This window comes from Apus apus, chromosome 2 (genome assembly GCF_020740795.1).
Source record: "Apus apus isolate bApuApu2 chromosome 2, bApuApu2.pri.cur, whole genome shotgun sequence".
NCBI lineage: Eukaryota > Metazoa > Chordata > Aves > Apodiformes > Apodidae > Apus > Apus apus.
In genome coordinates this window covers 6,614,324-6,635,384 of record NC_067283.1, presented here as the reverse complement: position 1 = coordinate 6,635,384, position 21,061 = coordinate 6,614,324, and the positions used below count along the sequence as shown (strand labels likewise).

General features: G+C 38.2%; 1 protein-coding gene across 4 annotated transcripts in view; it reads left to right on the top strand.

The window, feature by feature from the left end:
- Window positions 1-21,061, top strand: part of XYLB (xylulokinase) — a 104,242-nt gene that overhangs the window by 29,341 nt on the left and 53,840 nt on the right. For all 4 annotated transcript variants that reach the window (XM_051612244.1, XM_051612245.1, XM_051612241.1 and 1 more), the window contains exons 7-15: window positions 1,077-1,142; window positions 3,510-3,582; window positions 8,466-8,584; window positions 9,774-9,855; window positions 10,865-10,905; window positions 11,312-11,427; window positions 13,796-13,911; window positions 16,149-16,222; window positions 18,037-18,133. In XM_051612244.1, the coding sequence (XP_051468204.1) occupies window positions 1,077-1,142; window positions 3,510-3,582; window positions 8,466-8,584; window positions 9,774-9,855; window positions 10,865-10,905; window positions 11,312-11,427; window positions 13,796-13,911; window positions 16,149-16,222; window positions 18,037-18,133 (784 nt within the window). The remainder of the gene's footprint in view (window positions 1-1,076; window positions 1,143-3,509; window positions 3,583-8,465; window positions 8,585-9,773; window positions 9,856-10,864; window positions 10,906-11,311; window positions 11,428-13,795; window positions 13,912-16,148; window positions 16,223-18,036; window positions 18,134-21,061) is intronic.

Here is a 21,061-nt window from a genome sequence, read left to right as displayed (position 1 = left end):
AATTTTTGAAGAAACTCCAGGGATACTGTGCTTTGCAATAGTCTCACAAAAGGAGGTGTGGACATTTTAAAGTGAAATTAGGAAAACTCTGGGGATTTGGCTTCAGGAAGCAGCTGGGGTGAGCTGTTGCATTTGACCAGTGGTTCTAAAAGGCAATGTTTGGTGGCCTTGCTTACAGTCTCAGGGCCCAGTTCTCCCATGGGAGCTCCTGTGCAGCCACATTTCCATTGGGATGGCAATCCAACTTGTGTTAAAAGTTTACTTGGGGTTTTGCCATCCTGTTTGTGGATCACTTCTCTAGGTTACTTCTGGCCTTCCCTGAAGGCTCACAAGCAGCTGTTGACCTAAGAGAAGTGAGTTTTAAAAGCTTGGGATGCTATCAGAGAGTACTCTGTCACTTATCCCAGCACCTGCCTGCTCTTTATGTTGGTTCAACAGAATAAGGCTCTAACCTCTCAAGTTGCTGATTCTGTTTTTGAAGCATCATGCAATGGACAGTTTTGAAATAAAAATTTGTGCACCACTAGCAGTTTATTTTTAACTTGTTAAAGATTAAGGTTTCAGTGTTAAATATTTTTTGTTTGGTTTTGCTTTTTTTAATACATGGATGAAAAATAATTATGCTTACCACTATCAATAGTTTGTGCTGGAGTTGCTTCTTTAAGTATGGAACATCCTGCTTTGCTCCCAATTCACCTGCCTGGGAGAGGTACTTTGATTGGGTAGCCTAAACCTCATCAAGGATTTGAAGGCAGTGTTTGAATTGTGCTGGTTGCTGTGCACAGAATATGTGTGATTCATTCCACTAAACTGTCATTTCTGCAGTGTAAGTTGTGGATAGTGATGCTTTTTCACATGCCTTTTTTTTTTTTTCTCCAAAAGGTGAGCAAAATTCTCATAATGAGACTATGTGTTATAGCCTGTTTAGTGCAGATTGCCTGCTGTGCACTGACTTTCATCATGCATCAGGCAAATTAAATATCCAAAGTGCAATGTACTGAACTCGTTACACAGAGTTAATGATTATTGACTCCATTGAGGGTTTGTGTTTCTAAGCATTTGCATTTCTTTCTCAGCGTTTTACAGGAAACCAGATAGCCAAGATTTACAGCCAGAATCCTGAGGTCTACATGCAAACTGAGGTTGGCACAACTTCAATACACTTCTTGGAAACACATAGTTGAAAATATTTAAAAAATAATTTTGTGGAGATGTCAGGCTTCTTTTTGCTAAAGAGCATTTTGATTCTTGTGTTTGGTTTTAAGCTGAAAATTGTAAATTAGATTTTTTAAAAAAATTGTTAATCATTGGGCAGATAAAAATCTGGAATCAGTTCTGTCTTGAATGTTACATTTAACACAGTGGGCTCCATTGGATCTTGCCTTTGTGGAAGAAGTCTAAAAAAAACCCAGACTTTCATTTGCGTGGTAGCAAATTGTATGTACAACAGTATGAACACGTGTAATTCAGCACACAGTTGGTATGTTCACACTTGGAACTGGCCATTTGCATGCAGGAATGTGATTGCATTCCCAGAGAAAGGTGGCATCCATGTGGATCTGTGTAGGAAAAAGCCTGCAATTGATTTTTAAACTTCTTTAATAGTGCTTTTTTCCCTTGAGGAGCTGCTTTCATTCTCTTATTACAAATGAATTGCATTGTGTAGTTGTTTTCCATCTGATTTTTCATTTTCAGAAATTAGCTTGCATTTCCATTATTGTTTTAGTTATTTGAGTCTTCATCTAGCTGTGTTTGAAATGCCATTGTTTGAAGGTGGAATGTGGAAACTCCATGCAAGACGTGATGTAAATGAGGGAAGGGCTTCTGCCCTGTGATTAGAATGTGCCAAACATCCAGACCAGTGAAGTCAGGCTGCCTGTGTTTTTGTATTACTGCAGTTCTTGATAGTATTGATCAAAACCTTTTAGTGGCTTTTAAAATTGGACTCCTTGGGGACTTGGTGAGGAAGTGAGTTGCAAAGTTGACTCTATATTTTTTGGGACAGTGCTGCTTTTTTTCCTTTTTTTTCCTTCTAATGTTCCATGTGTTCCATAACCTTTATGCTAGTAAGTGATGGTATGAAAAAGAACACTAGCACAGTCTGATTTTGTGTTTAAGACTAAATTTGGAGAATAATACATTAGTGGAGGGGAAGTGGGTTTGTGGAACTGAGAACTAGTCAGACCAAGCTCAGACTTTGAGGGCTAGTTGCATTGATGACACCTTTTAGCAATAAAGGATATACAAGATACATTCCAGCACAGAATATCTCTATGTTAGAGTTGCTCTTGGGAACCCTCAGGAAGCAGCTCAGCAGTCTCAACAACGTGGAGGTAGATGTTTTTCCTTCTCTAGGTCAGCTTGCTAAGCTAGTGGATTCACAGTTTAACTTCATCCTTTTCCTTCCATTTCAGGCAGCTAGTACCCATTGGGGTACCACAGAAGGTAGGCCTTTGTTATCTGAGCACAATGTGATATATTCTTGGGGAGAGACACTTGAAGAGCAAGCACATCATTAAGTTTCCTGGCCATTATAACCACTTTTTAAAGCTCTGGCTATAGTCTGTCTTTGAATGCTGTATGAAGCAGCAGTTTTATGATCATTAATAAAAAACCTGCCTCTGCTGGCTCCCTCCACCAGTAGAGATTTGATTCTGATTAGTTACTGAGTGACAGTCCTATTTCTTCTGAATTAGTCAGAGCACACAATAAGGAATTTGTCAGCTTTTATGCCAGCTTCTCAGGCACAGCTAATACTTGATCCTTTCAGAAAGCCCAGGGTGGCTGGTTAATTTGGTGGTTTTTCTAGCAGGTCTGTAGTGGTGGCCAGTACATGTAGGATGAGTGCATTGTGTCCTGTGGCCAGGGCATTTTTGGGCCAGCACTAGAAGCCCTACAGCTGGATTTAATGCATTGTTGGAACATATACCCTGAGGCAGAACTGCAGGTAGGGGTTCAGTGCAAAGCTGGTAGTAACCAGCTTCTGGGAGCAACTTCTGGGAGTAACTTCTGGGAGGTCTGGGGTCTCAGTTGAGAGGAAGGTAAGAGTTAATGTAAAGGTGCTGTAAGAGCCTTGCCAGAGCTTCTACAAGACATACAGACCTGTGCTCTGGATTGCCTATTGCATTTCCTCTGTTGTCAACATGCAGATTTTTTCGGGGGTTTTTTGTTGTTTGTTGTTTCTTTTTTCCTTAAGATTGTGTGATAACACCGAAGTTGTGAATTGGTTTGTGATAACATAGAGCATGCTAATATACTAGGTGTGTTTTGCATGTTTCAGAATGCAAAGCTATTAACAGCTTTTATTGGGGGGTTACTTTTAGATGGGAATCTGCTGTATTACCTAGGCAGTAAGGTAGAACTGGAAGATCCTTGTAGGTGTATTGTTGTGTGCTTTCTGTGCCTAACATTAAGCATCTATTAACATTTACTGCTTCCAATTACTTAATTATTTACTTTATTTGAAGTGAATACTGATGGGACTCACTATCTTACCCTTTTTCTTTCAGAGAATCTCCTTGATTAGTAGTTTTGCAGCTTCCCTTTTCCTAGGAGCTTATGCACCCATTGATTACAGTGATGGTAAGTGTGTGAGCTTTTCTCATAGTGACAATTCAACAAGGAAATTTTCCTTTCCATCCCCACCTTACATAAAAGGGGGACAAGTTCTCTGCTCTTTATTTTCAGTCTTAAATGACAAGTAGATTAAGCTTTAAGCTAAGTTACTCCTCTCAATTTGTTGAGACTCTTAGTGCTGTCAGGGATGCTTATTTATCCCCACCATACTGAGATTCCCATTTCTACAAGACGGATCCAGAGAAAATATTCTTAAATGAAAGTGTACCTTTTTTTCATTACTTTATGACATATAAAGGAATGTTGAAGTATCTATTTATCACTAAAAAGCATGAAAAACTTGTGGCTTTTTTTGCTAGACTTCATAGTTCTGATATTTGTTCTTTAGTTTTGCTGGTTTAGCTCTGAGTTGCACAGGGTGTGAACAAGATGTATATTTGATTACTTTTCCCCCCACCTAACTGGAGGATGGATCTGCAAGAGAAATATCTTAAAAATGAAGCAAAGAAAAAGCATAAACCAAGCAAAAAAAAATCCTCCTTTAAAAAAAAAAAAAATAACCTTCCATATCTCTCTATTCATCATAACAAAGACAAAAAAGTGACAAGACCTAGTGCCTCTCTTTTCTGTTGTGTGTTATCTCAGTTACCCAGCTTTCAAATGGCAATTTAAAATGGCAATTACAAAGGAAACCATTTTCCTGGGAGCTTTGCAGTTACTTCTAAATAGCATTTTTGATTCCTGCTCTGAAACCAAGAAGATTATTTCAGAGCTGAAAGGTTAGATAACAAGGCTCTCTTAAGGAATTTTTGCATTGTAGAGCTATAGTTGACACCCATGTGTTAAGACCAACTCATTTTTTCACCTCTGTTCCATCAAAGCTCACAGGAAAAGGCAAGACACTTCAATTTTAGCTAATGGGACAACTTATTCAATATCAGATCTCCCAGTTATACTTGAGACTCTAGAAATTGCAAGGCAATCCATGCCTATTTTGCAGCAGTTGTGAGATTATTACATCTATCTTCTGGTCCTGTTCTGTTAGCCGTGTGTTTTCACAGCTGAATTTTTTTTTTTGGTGGATTATTGGCAACAATAACTCTTCAGAGACTTGCACTTTGCTCCTCAGTAGGCCCAAATACTGAGCATTTTAGCTGCTCAGCAACCCACGGATCTACCTGCATGTACTGCATTTCAGAGAGAGATGGCGAGATCTTCAAGGTACCTTTCTGATAGAGAAATATGTTGATTCTTTATTCTTCAGTGGGAGTGGAGTGTTACTTTTGATTCAAATGTTTAAAATTCAAAGCCTTAAAACAAATCTTTTTTTGAGGTTTGTTTGTTGTAGTTTTTTGGGGTTTTTTTTGGTGATGTTACTTCTGCCTTTTCTACTTTGCAGGAAGGAGGGGAAAGCTGTGCTACTTCAGTTTCAGAACATGAAAATTTCTGTGTTTGATTGAAAACCGAAACATTTTTAAAGGAAAGAAAGTGAAAAATTGCTTAGTTGGAAAACTTTTTTAGAAGATGCATTGCATCTTTCAAACCACTCTTGAAGAGCCTGTTCTGTTACACCTCTGGAATAAACAGAACTGGAATAAATCTTTGTGTGAGAAAAAGATAAGAGAACTGAGCAGGATGTTGTAGTTCTCTTTACAAGACAAAAGTTTTTTTCATCATTATAAGTTAGATTTTTGTCTTGTTTGTTCCTTTCTTCTGCTAACATAATGAGAGAGAATTCTGATTCCAGTAATAAAATCAGAATGTATGCAGTGGTTATTTGCATCCAGCTGAAAAACTTTGTTTTCCTGTCATTTATCATTGCTTGCAATTCACTTGATATTTTATACTGCACCTGTATATTGTAGTTTAAAATGCATCTCGCCAAATAATGTTCAGATAATAGACCTATTCTTCATTTCTGTAGGTTTAACTTCAGGTCATATTATCTTTAAAAGACCCCATCAAATTGTTGAGTTCTGCACAATAACTTAGCTCTCCAAATTTGCAGGTTATTGTAGGAAATGTGCTATTCAGTTTCAGGATTATTATTTTTTTTCTTTTTAAAGGTCCAATCTCTAAGGTTCAAATCACCCCTCGTGAATGGCTGAGCACCCTGGGTGATTGATTAAAAAAAAAAAATCAAATTACATTCTGGTGGAATGAAGAATGATTTTCATTTATATTGTGCAGATGTTAAAAAGGAAGATACATTTGGGGCCTAAACAACTTGAACACTTGAGGCGTTGTTTCTTTTAGAAGATACCTTAAAGAGCAGCTATTCAGCTCTTGACCTAGAGAAGCTTTCTCTTTAGAAATGCTTTTCTAAGAGCCTTTGGCAAATCATAGCTTAGCCTAAGTGGTTTTGTTGTTCTATCCAACGATGCTTTGAACTGAAACCTCTTCAAAGGAAGTGTGGTGGGCTGAATTTACCCCTCGAGTAGCTCGGCTGGTGTCAGCAGAGCTGCACTGCTTATGATTTTAACTGGCTGAAAAGACAATCTAGAGTGCTGGAATACAGGTGTACATGAATGTATGCAAATATTGATACTTTGATTAATAAAGCCAGTTAGTCTGCATTGTTTGGTGTTTGTAATGGAATTGATGGTGGTGGTGTTGTCCTCCCCCACCTCACTGCTGAGGCACTTACACTTTTGTATATGTAGTAAGTATTAGTAAGTCCTGATTGTGATTGTCCTGGTCATTTTATGTTAAAGTCAGTGATGCTTGCAGTGAAATACTAGTTATCCACATATTGATCCTTCATTGCTGATGAGGTATCCATCTGGAATGACAAGTCAGAGGGCTGCCTTTTATTTATATTTTTATTTATTTTATTTTATTTTTTCCCATTAGATCTCAGGTTATTACTTATTTGATATGTTAAACTTAGCAGTGCAGATCATAACCAGAGGTGCTTGAGTTAGGAACTCACTCTGCATCACGCCTCATATAATCAAAGCAGAAAGAGAAGCAGTTTCTTGGAGCATTCAGCTCTGGCTTTTATTTTCCTCTGACTGGAGATTTTCATGTCCACAGCTGGATAGGATGAATCCAGGCCAACAGGTTAAGAGTTCTTGTAAAATAGTTGTTTTGCATTTTTAAATGAGTTTCTGAGGGTGGGGTAAATCAGCTCATCTTTCTTCTTTCAGGGCATATTAAAGTCTTTGTGTAGCTATATCTAGCAGCCAAGAAAGTGAAGTGTTGTTTCTACAACACTTAATACAAACTTAGACGTTATAAAGGTTAGTGTTTTTTTCTGTTTTGTGTAGAAAAGATTGAAGGCTGTCCTTATGTCTTACAAAATTATATTGGAGGATACTGGTTCAATGTTTCTCTCAGCTTGTGGAGGGGGAAAATGATTTTATTTTTCAAAAAAACCCACTGAAAATGACAACTAACCTTTAGTAAAATTCCTATTTATTCAATGTTTCTGTTGCTCACTGCTTAATTTAATCTAGCAAAGGGGTTCTTGGATTTTTAAATGGGAGACTTTTCCAGGAAAGTGTATAGATTTGCACATTTCCTCATACAAAGCCTTGTTATACCTGAGCTTGGGAAGTGCAGAGTGATGCTGGTCTCAGCTTACCCTGGAAGGACTCAGCTTATCCCTGCATTGAGGAGATGGCTAGATTTAAGTGTAGAGAGCTGAGAGAAGCTGGAGTAAATCTTGCCACCTTTCCTGTGGGTGGTAGTGATTTTGACAGCAGAAATGGGAAATGCACCTTTTGTCTGTGGCAGATATTGCTGCACTTTGTGCTCTGTCAGATTCCTACTTCTTGCATCATAGGACAGATAAATCAGTGCATAATTTGTTAAGTGTGTTTAATTTGTCTGAAATGGGATTGGTTGATTTTAATAATTCTATTTTTTATGTTCTTAAGTATAATCCTACTTTTTGGCTTGGGTTTTTCCAGCATCTCAGCTGAAGTGTGCTCATTTTTACATGGATAACCAGCAGCTGTATATTTGTGGAGTGTGTTGCAGGCATGTGCCCTTCAGAGTAAGGGCACTGCCAGAGCCCTGTGATGTGCTGGTTGAGATGTGGCTGTTGCATTTCTTCTCTTCCTCTGTCTTCCAGCATCGCAAGCATAGCCTCATTCCACAGACACTGCAAGTGCAGTCAACTTCACCAGTTTGAATTTTAAAAAGTTTAAAGATGTATTGAATTTAACTAAATTTCAGGTTTTCCACTCTGTTCAGCTGAGAATGTGGGTGTGTTTTTGAGATAAGTAAGTCATGGGCTAAACAACGTTTGAAATGAAAATGTTATTCTGGTATGTCCCTGAACAGCATTAACCAGAAACACATACATATTTTCAAATTTAATGAAATGTGCAATTAAAGGGATCTTAGGAACATAAGCAAGGGATGTGGATCGCTTGGTATGTTATCTCGATTTCAGTTGGGCTGTTCAGCATTTCTGAAAATCTTGACTTTGATATTCAAAGCTGGGCTCTCCAGACTAGCCTCAAAATTAAAGGCTACATTTGAAAATTTGACCTCTTGCTTTTTGGGTGGAGTACTTCTAAGCTTTTATTGTGTCGTCTCTGAAGAAGGAAACATTGAAATGGAGAAAGATTAGTCAGTCTCAAAGGTAGTAGTGCAAAGCCATACCACCCATTCTTTGTTAGGTCTCAGGTAAGCACAGCAAACCTTCAGGTGACATTGCTGCATCACCTTTAGATAGTTGTAGTGAAGTCTTTGTCTAAGGTGCAAGATTTGGGGAGGAGTTGATGGGGAGATGTCCATGTTCTTAATTTGGGAATAACTGAATGTAAAATATGCATCCCTAAGATTTTTATTGCCTGTAACAAGGTGGATTTTTCTGATCAAGTGCTGTCTGGTGTTTAATGACACATGCCTCTTTTTTATTTTTATTTGTCTTGCAGGTTCTGGGATGAACCTGCTGCAGATTTGGGAAAAGGCATGGTCAGTGTCCTGCCTTGATGCTTGCGCACCTGGATTAGAGGAGAAACTAGGATGCCCTGTACCATCCCATTCAGTCCTGGTGTGTAACTGCCTAGAGGAGTTATAAGCAACAAACAGAGCTTTGTGCTCAGAGCTCTGCTAGTAGTACTTTCTTGGAGTGCATTTGTGTGTGTCTGCATAGTTATTCTCAGAGCTACACTGCTTTAACATTTCCAGGTGTGTTGTGAATGTGTGTGCCAGAGCAGAGACAGCTCTGAAAGCTGGGAGCTGATGTCTATCAGCTTTCATCATTGGTCACCTTGGATTCTTGCATGCCCTGGGAATGAGAAAAATTTGGTAGATGCTTCAGTGACAGGAATCTTTGGGGGATCCTGTGTGTTCCTTCCCCCCCATGCCTGCAAGCACCTGGTCACTGCAGGACTGTGCACAGTATTTATTACTGCAGAAACAGAACACAACATTTGCATTTCTTGACAGAGACCTTGCTTTAGACTGGAGTAGAGTTAATTAGGTAATCTTTGTGAATAATTTGGGATATTTAAAGCTCCTCAGTTCATGTAGCATAATGGTGAAATCAAATCAAGCTGCACATCTCTTAGAGTAAATTAATTTAGTCTTACTACCAAGCACAAAAAGAGCTATTGCTTTAGCTGATGCACATGTAAGAGAGTGTAGATACTCATGACCTGATCCATCTGAATTCAGTGCTGATCTTCTGTGATGAACATCTAAAAAACTCTTATGGATGTCCTTGTATTTTTTACAGATAGCTTTCTTCTCCTGTTTCTTCTCTATGGCTATAAAATGTGGCTTAAAAGAATACAGTTCTTGACCCCTAAAATAATAGGGGTCATATTCCAGCATTGATGTCGTGATGTATATTAATATTGTGTTGCCTCTGTGTTTGCATTGAATTTCTAATTTTTATGCATTAATATTCACATATGTGTGCAAAATAGATGGATATGTTTATGTTACTTGGTGTGAATAAGTGGAGAGAGAACCAAAGCTAAAATGCTACTATTTGCTTAAGCTATTTTAAATTCTAATCTGAGGGTATTTGTGAGGTTCTCACAATTAAAAAAAAAAAAAAAAAAATTAGGCTAAAAATCTTCAAAATATTAATTCTTACCTTAAATATACAGAAATTATTATTACAGCTGCTTTGAGGCTTTTCAGTTCCATGTTACAACACATTGTATCATACAATGCAAGATTACTTTCCATTTTTTGAGCTTTTTTTCTCCTCTCTTTCTTTCCTTCCTTAGGGGCCCATTTCTCCATATTATTGCCAGCGTTATGGGTTTAGCCCAGACTGTAAAATAGTAGCATTTACAGGAGACAACCCAGGTGAGATCATTAAATGTCTAAGATTCAGTGAATATGATTTTGTATGTACTAAACTTCTAAATCAATCTCATTGATTCTCAGATGCTCCCTATACAGTGAAAGAATATCGTGTTTATCAGCATTAAAACCTTCTTCCAACAGCATTCCATCACTGGTTCTTCTGAGATATAGACATCTAGGATAAGCTGGATATGACAGATGAATTCTCTTTTGTCTAGTAACAGAGGTGACTTGATTTAGTTCTTGATAACTTCAGTTTTGGTTTGCCTGCCCTTAAGAAAATGTTCTTAGGGTGAACTGCTAACATTTTAATGTAGAAAATACTAATTTAAAAATTGCTGTTGTATATTTTCAAGCAAAGAAAAGTGGAGAATGGACCTCATAGGGTTTCTGTAAGAGTCAGAGGTGTCCTTTTGTCAGACTGATTGATCTCAGTATAGGAAAAGGTTAATTAATTTTAATGTCAGTTTTTGGAACTGTGGAGACTGTCAGTGGAGAGCAAAGTCAGTTGTTTCTCAAGACTATGAAAATAAAGTACTTATCTGTATTACAGTAGCATGTGCAGGTTTGAGTCAAGATGGAAGCTTCATCATGACTTATTTTACATTCATGCTCTGTCTGATGGTTAAACTGCATTTCCCAAAAGTCCAATTTTTTCTTCTAGAGATTCAAACCCAGCTTAGTCCAATAAAATATGTGAGTAGCCTGATGTAAGTGGGAGTGTTTCTCCTTTCAAGTGTGTTAAGTAAGGGTCTGTTGTACTAAAATCTGAATACATAAAACATAAGAGAATCATGAAGTTCTGTAGTTTTTATCTTGAGCTTTTTGATTCTGTTAAAAATCACACCCTTACCCAAATGCTTTGCCCATCTTTTACAGTGTATTGGCCAAGGCCATCATGAGCATATTTGCCATCTCTATTGTGCTTTGAGATAGTTAGTGTGTGATGTCTCATGCTACAGTTGAGTCAAATGAGTAACTTTCTGGTATTCTGACCCTTTGCTTTCAGCATCATTGGCAGGGATGAGGCTTCAAGAAGGAGATATTGCAGTAAGTCAAAACACACTCCCAGAAACTGTCCATATCCCTGAATGAATTAAATATATTGAAAATCAAATAGCTGTAGATTATAAGTTAAATTTAGCTGCTTATGTTGATTTTCTGTATATTGGATTCACAGTTGTTTTATTTCTATCAATCTGTAAGCTGCCTGAAAGATTTTAAGTAAACTCTTGTGACTATTTTTAACTAATGCTCCTGACATTAAAACCTCAATCTAGTGTGTATTTCACTGGCATGACAACCTAAGTCAGAGCTAGCTTCAACATGAATCCCATTGACTTAATGTGTAATTTAAAAACAATTAGTGGTAATAACAAATGGTTTTAATTTAATTTGTCTATTGCTTTCCATGCACATTGTGATAACACTTCAATTATTTTTTCTTCCCCTCCAGATTAGCCTTGGCACAAGTGACACATTGTTCCTGTGGATCCAAGAACCAACTCCTGCCTTAGAAGGTCATATCCTCTGCAATCCTGTTGATTCTCAAACATTTATGGCTCTTTTATGGTAATATAATTTATTTTTTGTACATGTGGGATCAATAACGTATTTCTTTCTCTGTGTGTTGGTGTTTTTTATTCCTTTTGCAAAATGATAATGAATAGAGCATTCAGCATTCTGTATGGTATATGGCAATCTATTACTGAAACATTTGCATCAATGTTATAGCATTCCTATTCTTCAATTTAAGTAACTGAAACTTCAGAGTTGTGGAGGATAAATTCTCATGGCAATAAAAAGCTGAAATTATTTTTATGTATACACAGAGCCAGTTCACTATGAATCTAAGGTTATACATTTAATGTACAGGAATAAGTCTTCTGAAATATAATAATGTGAAATGTCAGAAGCTTGACCAGCCTGTGTAACTTCTGTGCTCTTCCAGTGGCCCAGAGGGGACATAATGCAGCAGGTGAAGATTCCCTTTTCATAGGGAACTAGAATCAGTGCTGTTCAGGGACACATTAGGCTGTGCATGTGGAAAATATTGAGATCACAAGAAGCCCAGCTGTGAGAATGATCCTCGTGGTAGCTTTTGGCTGGTGGGATTGGGGAATTGTTTGGCCCCTTGCCAGTCAAGTAGTTGGGAGGATGGCCTGAAGCTACTTTTTCTTTCACTGAATCACTGTATTCAGGAGGAGAAGTTCCTAAACAGGTCATAATATTTAGGCAAATATTTACAAGTAACCTTCAGCTAAATTTTGTGTCTGGATCCCCTGGATTGTAGGTGCTTGTAACATGAAAATTCAGCAAAGCCCAAATGTGCCCTTTAACTGTGATGTTGCATCTTATCTGCACAGTAGTAGGATGCTGAGATGATGGTGGAAACAGTATTCATGACGTTGAGTTCAAAAGCATGATTTCAATTGCAGATTACTGAGTTTCACAGTATGATTTCCCAGCAGTTGTTTTAGTTTGTTTTAAGTTTTGCATTCACGTTTCTAATTTTCCCCAGTTATTTTCCCACTGCTGCTTTGTGAGAGAGCTATATAAACAGTTCATGATAGAAAGGAAAATGCTGAGGCATTTTTCTGAATAACTGTGGTACTGCCATTCTTTTACTGCAGTTTTTAACATGTGCAGAAGGCCAAACCTGCCTTTCAGAATAAAAGATGCTTGTGTACCATGTAGATAAAAGGGAGTTCCTGCTACTCTTGCCTAGCCATTTCTGCCCTGCCCCTTTTGCATCAATGCCCCTTTTTAATAAAATAATGGAGTTAATAGGGGGCTTACCTGAGTTAGCAGAAAAAGAGTTCCTGAGCTACCAAGCAGAATACCTGTACAGAAAACTCGAGTAACTTCTGCTGCTGCTACTGAGGAAGTTCAATAATTCCCTTGCCTCTTTTTGGATATTTCTATGTCTTTCCTGCTGAGTTGCTCTGATAGCTCTGTGCTGGAGAGTATTCAAACTGCTTTCCTTTGGGTCCAAGTCCAATGCTGCAGTACTTTGCAGGAGTGTTATATTCACAGAGGAGACAAAGAAGGTGATTGCATAAAGGGTGCAAAAACCAAACAGATGGGTATCTGACAGCATGATTTACTGGCTTTGGACCAGAGCTGTGGAGATGCAGCTGTGGTGCTTTCCTTTGCCAGATCTGGGTATGGAGCTAGACCTTATAAGATTTTTTTGGACCCAAGCTGACTCCTTACTGGTCCCATGCCCCTGAAATCATAAATGCCATGTGGAGACACTCTTGCTCCTCCTTGCAGAGTCATCTCAGGGCAAGCTTAGTAGTGCTGTGTCAGAGTACTTCTGACAACACATAGACCTTCCTCTGCTCCCACAGCACAGAACGTTTCTCTCTAAAGTAGTTACTGGGTTCATCTGTAGATAGTCCAAATGTAGATACTAATCTTGGGTCCTGGGTGCAACCAGACTTGGTGAAGCCCTTTACAGGAGTGCTGGTGTAGTGCAGAGGTGCAGCTCCACAGGACCCACCCCAGGGCCAGTATGAGCAGAGCTCCTTCTGTTCCATCCCTGTGTTTTCCAGTGTTGTGAGGCCCAGGAGACCATAACAAGTCAGGTAGTGGAGTTTGCATCTCTAGTGCATGGAACTCTGAGGAGATGTCTTAGCTTTTCAGAGAGCCTGGATTCAGCATGTTCTGCCAGACTGGATCTCAGCTGACTCATTGGAGAGTTGTACACCAGCATCTCTGCATTTCTCAACTTGTCCTGTCATATTTGTTTTCTCTCTTGTCTAGTTTTATCCCTTTCCATCTCTTTCCCTACTGATGAAGTGATTATATCTTGTAGCTTGCCCAACTGTATTCAGCTGATAAAATAAACTCCAATATTGAGTAAAACAACAAATAGCTTTAAAAATCTAGAGCCAAATGTTTTGGAAAATGCATATGGTATGTCTGTGTGTTTCAGTTTTAAGAACGGCTCTCTGATGAGAGAGAAGATCAGAGATGACTGTGCTTCAGGCTCCTGGGATGAATTTTCCAAAGCCTTATCATCTACTGTTGCTGGAAACAATGGAAACTTGGGTATGAGCCTTAGCAGGGTTGGGATTTCAGGGTTTGTTTAAATACATATTTTTGGGGAAGTGGTACCTGCTTTTACTTGGGTTGTGATATAAGCCAAGCATTAAGTTAAACAGAGCAAGGGATGTTCCTAATGTATATTTAGAAATGCTCTGTTGGCAGGCTAAGTGTCATGCTAGGATTTTTCTTCAATATTCACTAAATAAGAAAATTATACTTCTGGAGCTCTTTTGATCATTGAAAGGGTGTCTGTAACAGCTGTATACTGTTTAGTCATTTCTGAAGGAGGCTTTCATTAAAGTTTGTTTCTTTTTGCTGAAGACAAATGAAGTGGATTAGCTCCTTATTGTTTCTTTCTAAATCTTCAGTGGTTTTGATCTCTTAATATTACTTTGGAATCTTGTCCAGTGCATGTAAACAAAGCAATAATATCAAATGGTGCCTAGATTTACTGCATTTCCCCTAGTATATTTCATGCAGTAATTTCATCCCTATTTTTCCCCACATTATGCTAAGTGAATGAAATCAAACACATTTATCTGAATAGATAAAAGTAAAATTAATTTTAAAAACTGTAGGTAGCAAAGATTTTAAATGTACATATTTAAGCTATAGAAGACATCACTCCTTAGGAAAGTGAATTTAAGGTACAATTTCTTGAGACTGCAAGGTTAGCCCTAATTTATTTTTTAGAAGCTCTGTTATGTTGTCTGTCAAATCCAATCTCTGGATTTAATGACCAGGAGTCTCTTTTCACTAGAACACAAATCCATTTGGGTGTTTCAGAAAATGGGAAGAAGTTATTCCAAAACCCAAAAGTCAATCACTTTAGACAGCATTAAAAAAACCCTGGAAGTTGATGAAAATATTCTTACTGATTTCAGGGATACCAGAACACTGCTTTAACCTTTTAAGATTTGTATTGTAGTATATTCAGTTGGATATCTCAGTCTTTTATAAAATGGGTGATTTGAGGAAGTCACCCTCAATAACCTGTATGCTTGGGTAATCTGAGTTCCTGAGGGAAGCAGAACAATGAAGAAACTGGTTAGGCACCCTCCCTTGTATCACTTGTTCCCTGCTCTCCATGTTGTGTGACAAGATGCCCCTGTGGAGGTTTGGAGATGGGCAGAGGCAGCTGCTAGGGTCAGGCTCAGCTTATGAGAGCAACAGGGGTGGCAAATAGGAAAGGAGGAGTGGGGAACAGATGAGGGTCCTGAGTACCTGATGAAGTACCTGAGAAGGCTAATAAAAACAGCCAGTTTACTTGGAGACTTCGTTTGTCAGACTCAAGATGGCAGCATAGTGAGAAAGGAAATGTTGGGATGTGCATTCCCTGGCAGGGCCTGCAAGGTCTCTAACACAGTGTTGCTTACTGGCAGCTTTGTAGAATATTTAACCAAAAAGGTCATGTGTGCTAAAGCACAGTACTGTCTTGGTGGTTTGATTTTTTTTTTTTTTTTTTGGCTAATAATCATAGGGCTGCTGGGGCAGCACAGTCTTTTTCCAAGGTCTGAACCTTAGAAACTGTCCTTAGTTTCTTACCCATTCTATTCAGTTTATCTGTCCTCATTTTCCCTTTTTTTTGTTTCTGTTCTTGCATATCTTTTCTGACCAACACTTCTTGCCATCAGCACAAAATAAATCTTTTTCACTCTTTTTGTCTAGCTGTCCACAAAGCATTACTCAGTTTAATCAGATCTCAGAACTATTCAGGGACCAGCTCTGCTTCATGACTTAAAATATCTGATGTTCCCTAATAAGCTCATGAAATCTAATCCAGTGCATGAAGGGTTCCTGTATTCCTGTACTCTTCTTACTAACTTTGCATTTTTTCTGTGTTTTTTTTTGTTTGGTTGGTTTTTTTGTTTGTTTGTTTTTGTTTTTTTCACCCTTGCAAATGATCTACTGAAACTGTTTTTCTAAAATGTCTTCTATGTTATCTGTTACTTGAATGTGTGTGTGTTCTGGTGGATGTTTGCTCTTTCTCAGGCTTGTTGTTTACTGTATTGTTTGGGTGCCTAGAGCCAGACATGCTTAAGATCAACATTTGTGTAAACTGAAAGTATTTAAATTCAATAAATAACTGGACTGAAATTAGTTAAGAAACAGGCTGTGTTGTGGCTCAAATGTCTTTCCAAATGGGTGATAAACATTTGTTATCATTTTAGCTGTGTGTTGAAATAAGAGTCCAACTTTGGGCTAGAAGCAAACATACTCTTTAATGTTCCTTGATGTAGGTTTCTACTTTGATGTGATGGAAATTACTCCTGAAGCAGTTGGGATTCACAGATTCAACAGAGACAACCAAAAGGTACTAATAATCTAGGAATAAAGTCTCAAACCTTGAAGGAATACCATCAAGGCTTGAAAGCTTTGCCATTACCTGCTCTGTGTGTGTGTGTGTCTGAGATGCTTGCTTTCAAGTTTCATTTATTGATGCAAGTCCCTGGGATGATTTTCATAAGAAAGTATTTGTTTTGTAGCTTGAGAGTATCTACAGTGTAAAGTCTGAACTAGAACTTACATGGTATTTTTTTTAGAAAATCACTTTCTTTACTGGAAAATGTGGATTTACTGAAACCAACACTAGTTTTGAAACAGGATTAACTTTCAGCTTATTGAGAGCTTAGTACACTTATATGGCTTAGTCCCCATCTTCTAAGTTTCAGACACACAGATAAGTATGTGTTGAAATTTTGGGCTATAATATTTTGTCTTTTATCTTGCCCTAAGTGTGTATGTAAACTAAATGTCTTGGAGTAACTTACAAGCTAAATAGTGGTATGTAAGTAAACACTGGCTCAAGTCCAGTTGGAATTAAAATAGAAATTTTGTTATGGAACGGAAAGTTATTTGTATATTTTTTCTTTTGAGGAATAGATGTTGTTTAAATGTCTGACTTTCTGGGTGGTACCGAAACTCTACAGATGTCTGATCAGTCATGAATCCCAGTCAATTAGACCTCTCCTAGGTGAACAGAGATTGATACTATCTTGTGTTTGCAGTGTGGCACTAGTCTCTTAAATGTTTGCTGTATAAATGAATGCTTAATCTCTTCTAGCTGCTCTACAAGTTGTAGGCACTAATTTTCTAGTGCATGGAAAAACTTTCACATTTTGTGAAAGATCATTTATATTTGTTGTTCAATATTTTCATACTTCTGTTTTCTTTCTCATGTTCTGGTTGATGAAAGGCCAGAAAAATATTATATGTAGCAACTAAATAAATTAATGAAAAGATTACATGGTTTCACTTTTGTGCCAACAGAAACAGATTTAAGCTTTTGTGACATTGCTTAATGCATCTGAATTTTATCTACTTGCCTTAGTTTTATATTTTTGAGATATTGATTTTTAAGCAGCCTTTGGTGCTGGGAAATGCAAAGAGAAGAGTTTACAACTTGCAGTAGAACATTTTTCCATCATGCATTGATTTCAAGTTTGATGGATTTGCCAACAGCACCGAGGTGATGGGTTGCATTCTCTGTTGTGAGTCTTTAGGTCCATCTTGTGTGTATGAGTGAAGATCTGGGCCTAGCTGAAAGCAGACTTCAGTGTGAAGACAAGGATAATCAGCTACAAATCTGTACTGTGACATTGAGGTGCTGGAGAGGGTGCAGAGAAGGGCAACTAGGGGTTTGAAGAAGAGGTCTTATGAGGAGAGGCTGAGGGAGCTGGAGCTGTTCAGCCTGGAGAAGAGGAGGCTGAGGGGAGACCTCATTGCTCTCTAAGACCACCTGAAAGGAGGTTGTAGTGAGGTGGATGTTGGCCTCTTCTCCCTAGTGACCAGCAATAGGACAAGAGGAAACGGGGTCAAGTTGTGCCAGGGGAGGTTCAGATTGGTTATTAGGAAAAATTTCTTTACAGAAAGAGTGGTGAAACATTGGGACAGGCTGCCCAGGGAGGTGGTAGAGGCACCATCCCTGGCGGTGTTCAAAAAAGGAGGTAGACGTGGTGTTTCAGGAGATGGTTTAGTGGTTAGGGGTTGTAGGGCAGATGGTTGGACTTGATGATCTTGAAGGTCTTTTCCAACCTTCACAATTCTATGATTCTAACCAGTCTTCAGCTTGGCATTGTATACTATGTAAGGTGCTCTTTAATTCAGCGTATTCTCTCTTTGATACAGGTTTCAGACTTTCCAAAGGAGGTGGAAATACGAGCATTGATCGAAGGGCAGTTCATGGCCAAGAGGATTCATGCTGAAAAGCTGGGGTATAAAGTCAGTAAGTATGATGAAAAAGCTGCAGAACTAATAGAACTAGAGATCAAAATACAAAGGTAGGAGTCCCGCCAGTAATGTCAGTATTGTGCCCTGCCTGAGGAACACAGAAACTGGTATGAATTCTAAATTAGCCTCTTGGAAAGAATTTTCATGGTGTGTTGGGGGCAAATTTTTGCAGATGTTAACTTTAGAAGCACCAATGGTTTAACTTGAAGATGATTTCTTTTTCAAGTGCTCTTGCCATTTCATTGTTACTGAGCTGCTTTGTCAGATTTTGAATAAGAGTTTGGGCTTCAATAGCTTGTTAAGTGAAAAGACAACCAGCCTTCTGCCTAAAGCACAGGAAATCTGAAATCTGTGTTCAGTTCCTGGATCTGCCATGAGCTGGTCACTTACCTCTTTGCCTCAATTTTCTGTTAATAAAGCTAGAGCCCTTTTCCTGACTTGTGATTGAGAAAGCAGATTCTCATCCCTTGTATACAAATGTATATACTTATATATACACTATATATAGAGAGTGTATGTATAAAAAATATATGTGCTTAATATTAATAGCACTTTGGAACAACAAAATCAGTTAATATTTTACCTGTAGAAGTGGGATCAGATCATTACTAGAGGTTCAGTTCCACAAAAAGAACATAGGCAAGTTGGTAAGATGTTTTATTGGTGTTCTCTGTCAGTGTATCAGCCAGCAGCATCTTAAAAAATATTGAGTGAATTATTCTTGAGGGGTTTTAAGCAGGATTTTATTTTTTAAAATAATGTTTTTTATCTACAGCTTGCCCTCCTCCTTTACAAACCATTGCTTGGCTCCTACCTCCAGGCTTTTATCCATAATCATGAAAGATAGGTTTTAATTTTTTTTAAAGAGAGAGCTACAGAAGCTGAAAGTTGAGAAAATATAGATACTAGAACAAATCACAAGGCTTGGCAACACCATCTCATAGATTTATGTGATAAAGGTTTCCCTGTTATATATTTTCTTACATACTTGAAATCATATTTATTTGGTGAGGTTATTTATGGAGACAGGCAGAGATCCACATAGATCATGTTTAAAATACCTGTTTATGCTCCATTCTTAGATTCTGCCAAAAGCTTGGGTTAAAGAGCATAGAAAGCTCATGGCTGATGAGGATACTTATGCACTCTGTAAATGCCAGGGGTTAAACAAACACCAGAGTGTGAGAACTGTTTAAGATACCAGACAATAGATTTCAAGGAATCTTGTATGTTTTTCTTTTGTTGCATCCCAAGGGTCTTTTAGCTATTTGAGAGCTAACAGAGAAGTTACTTTAAGAAAGAACTGCTGTACCTAGAGTAGGCTGTATGCATCTCCCACTTTTCCTTGGTGGTGTGATTTAAATGTCATATTCTGTTATTTGTGTAGTGATGGTAGGCCTACAGCTGCATTTGTTGTGTGGCATCTCTGAAAACAGGGTGTGTTCTGAACGTGTTTCAGGGTATGGATGAGCATGGTGGGAATTACTCTGGTATTCCCAGATTTTCTCTTGTTTAATAGCTGCTGATTTTCAGGCTGCTTTTTTGTTTTTAATGTGATTTAAAAGGTTATTTGTCTTTCGGATGAAATACACAGTCGGGACCCTTCTTGTTTATTCAATTCCTTTTAGGCCTTGTCTACATGGGGGAATTTAGTTTTTCCAGGAATCAAGCTAATTTATATTCAGAAATAATATCACAGCAGTGTAAATCTTGGCTTTTGTTGTTGTTTACACCAATGGGGGAATAGAGTAATATCTATTGACAAGATCCAGAAAGTTATATGAGGACACCTCTTAAATTGATCTGTAACAGAAATGGAAGTGACATGGTCAGTCACAACAAATGCTCTGCTGTGATGTCCCGAGGTTTGAGTGGTGCCATCTCAATGGTGCAAATGAGTCAGAAACCTGGCTAACAATTTCCCTGGCTTTGGCACCAAGGTGCTGGAAAATTGTTCTGGCAGAGTCATGAACCTGCCTCTCTGTTCTTGGGCCAAATGCAGTTTGGATGACTGTAGTCTGAAAAGCACCAGTGTATGTGGGAGAGAATTTTGTAAAAATAAACAGATAAACATCTGTATAAGAGCATTTTTGGTTATGCACTGTGAACGTGGCAAACATTAGATAATCCCTTAGGGTTTACTTTCAGTTAATGAATATATTATCTTGCTAGGAGCAGTGTTTTTGAATCCTTGGTCTAGTTAGTGCTGCAGGAAGGTGCACAGTAATGCTGAAAGTGTTTTATCCGTGAGATTTTGTTCCCAGTTTGGGGTGTCTGGTGCACTATAAATCTTATATAAATTTCAAATAATAGTCTAAAAAAACCCCACTTAAAACAGCTCCTAAGATGCTGTTTGTGCCTATGTGCAGGTTTCAGTGCTGCTCGTGTGCCAGTAGAGGGCAGGGGATTCTGTCTCATGATCCTTTTTTCTCTGAGGCTGGGCTGTGTGTGTCAGCCTTGTTTTGAAAATGGCACTGTCACCAGAGGATCCTTAGCAGAGAAGTGAAACCTTACATTAATCGTGATTTAAGGGTTTTAAAAGTGTGTGTCACTCTGTTCTAATAGCTCTAATCTTTCTCAATCAGATTTCAGGGGAAATCATTCAGTAACACCCTGTATCCTGTTTTGCTTATGTGCTTAAGGGGTGGATAGAGCGTTGTGATCTAGAAACAAACAAGTGAAGTTTGGTCTGTCCCTGTTGTTTACATCCTCTGATTCCAAGATTCCTGTAGATAAAGTGAAGGCTTGCTGTTCTGCCTTTATTTTCTTGGATTTTTATGGTATCGTAAACACCTTCTGTTTTGTCACTTCCTTTTTCTGGTTGCAATTATCCCCTTTTGAAAGCTAAACTCACAACTGCAATTCAGAGCCTCGACATACAGATATGCTTGCTGCATGATTTGAGGACTTTCTGGTCAAACCC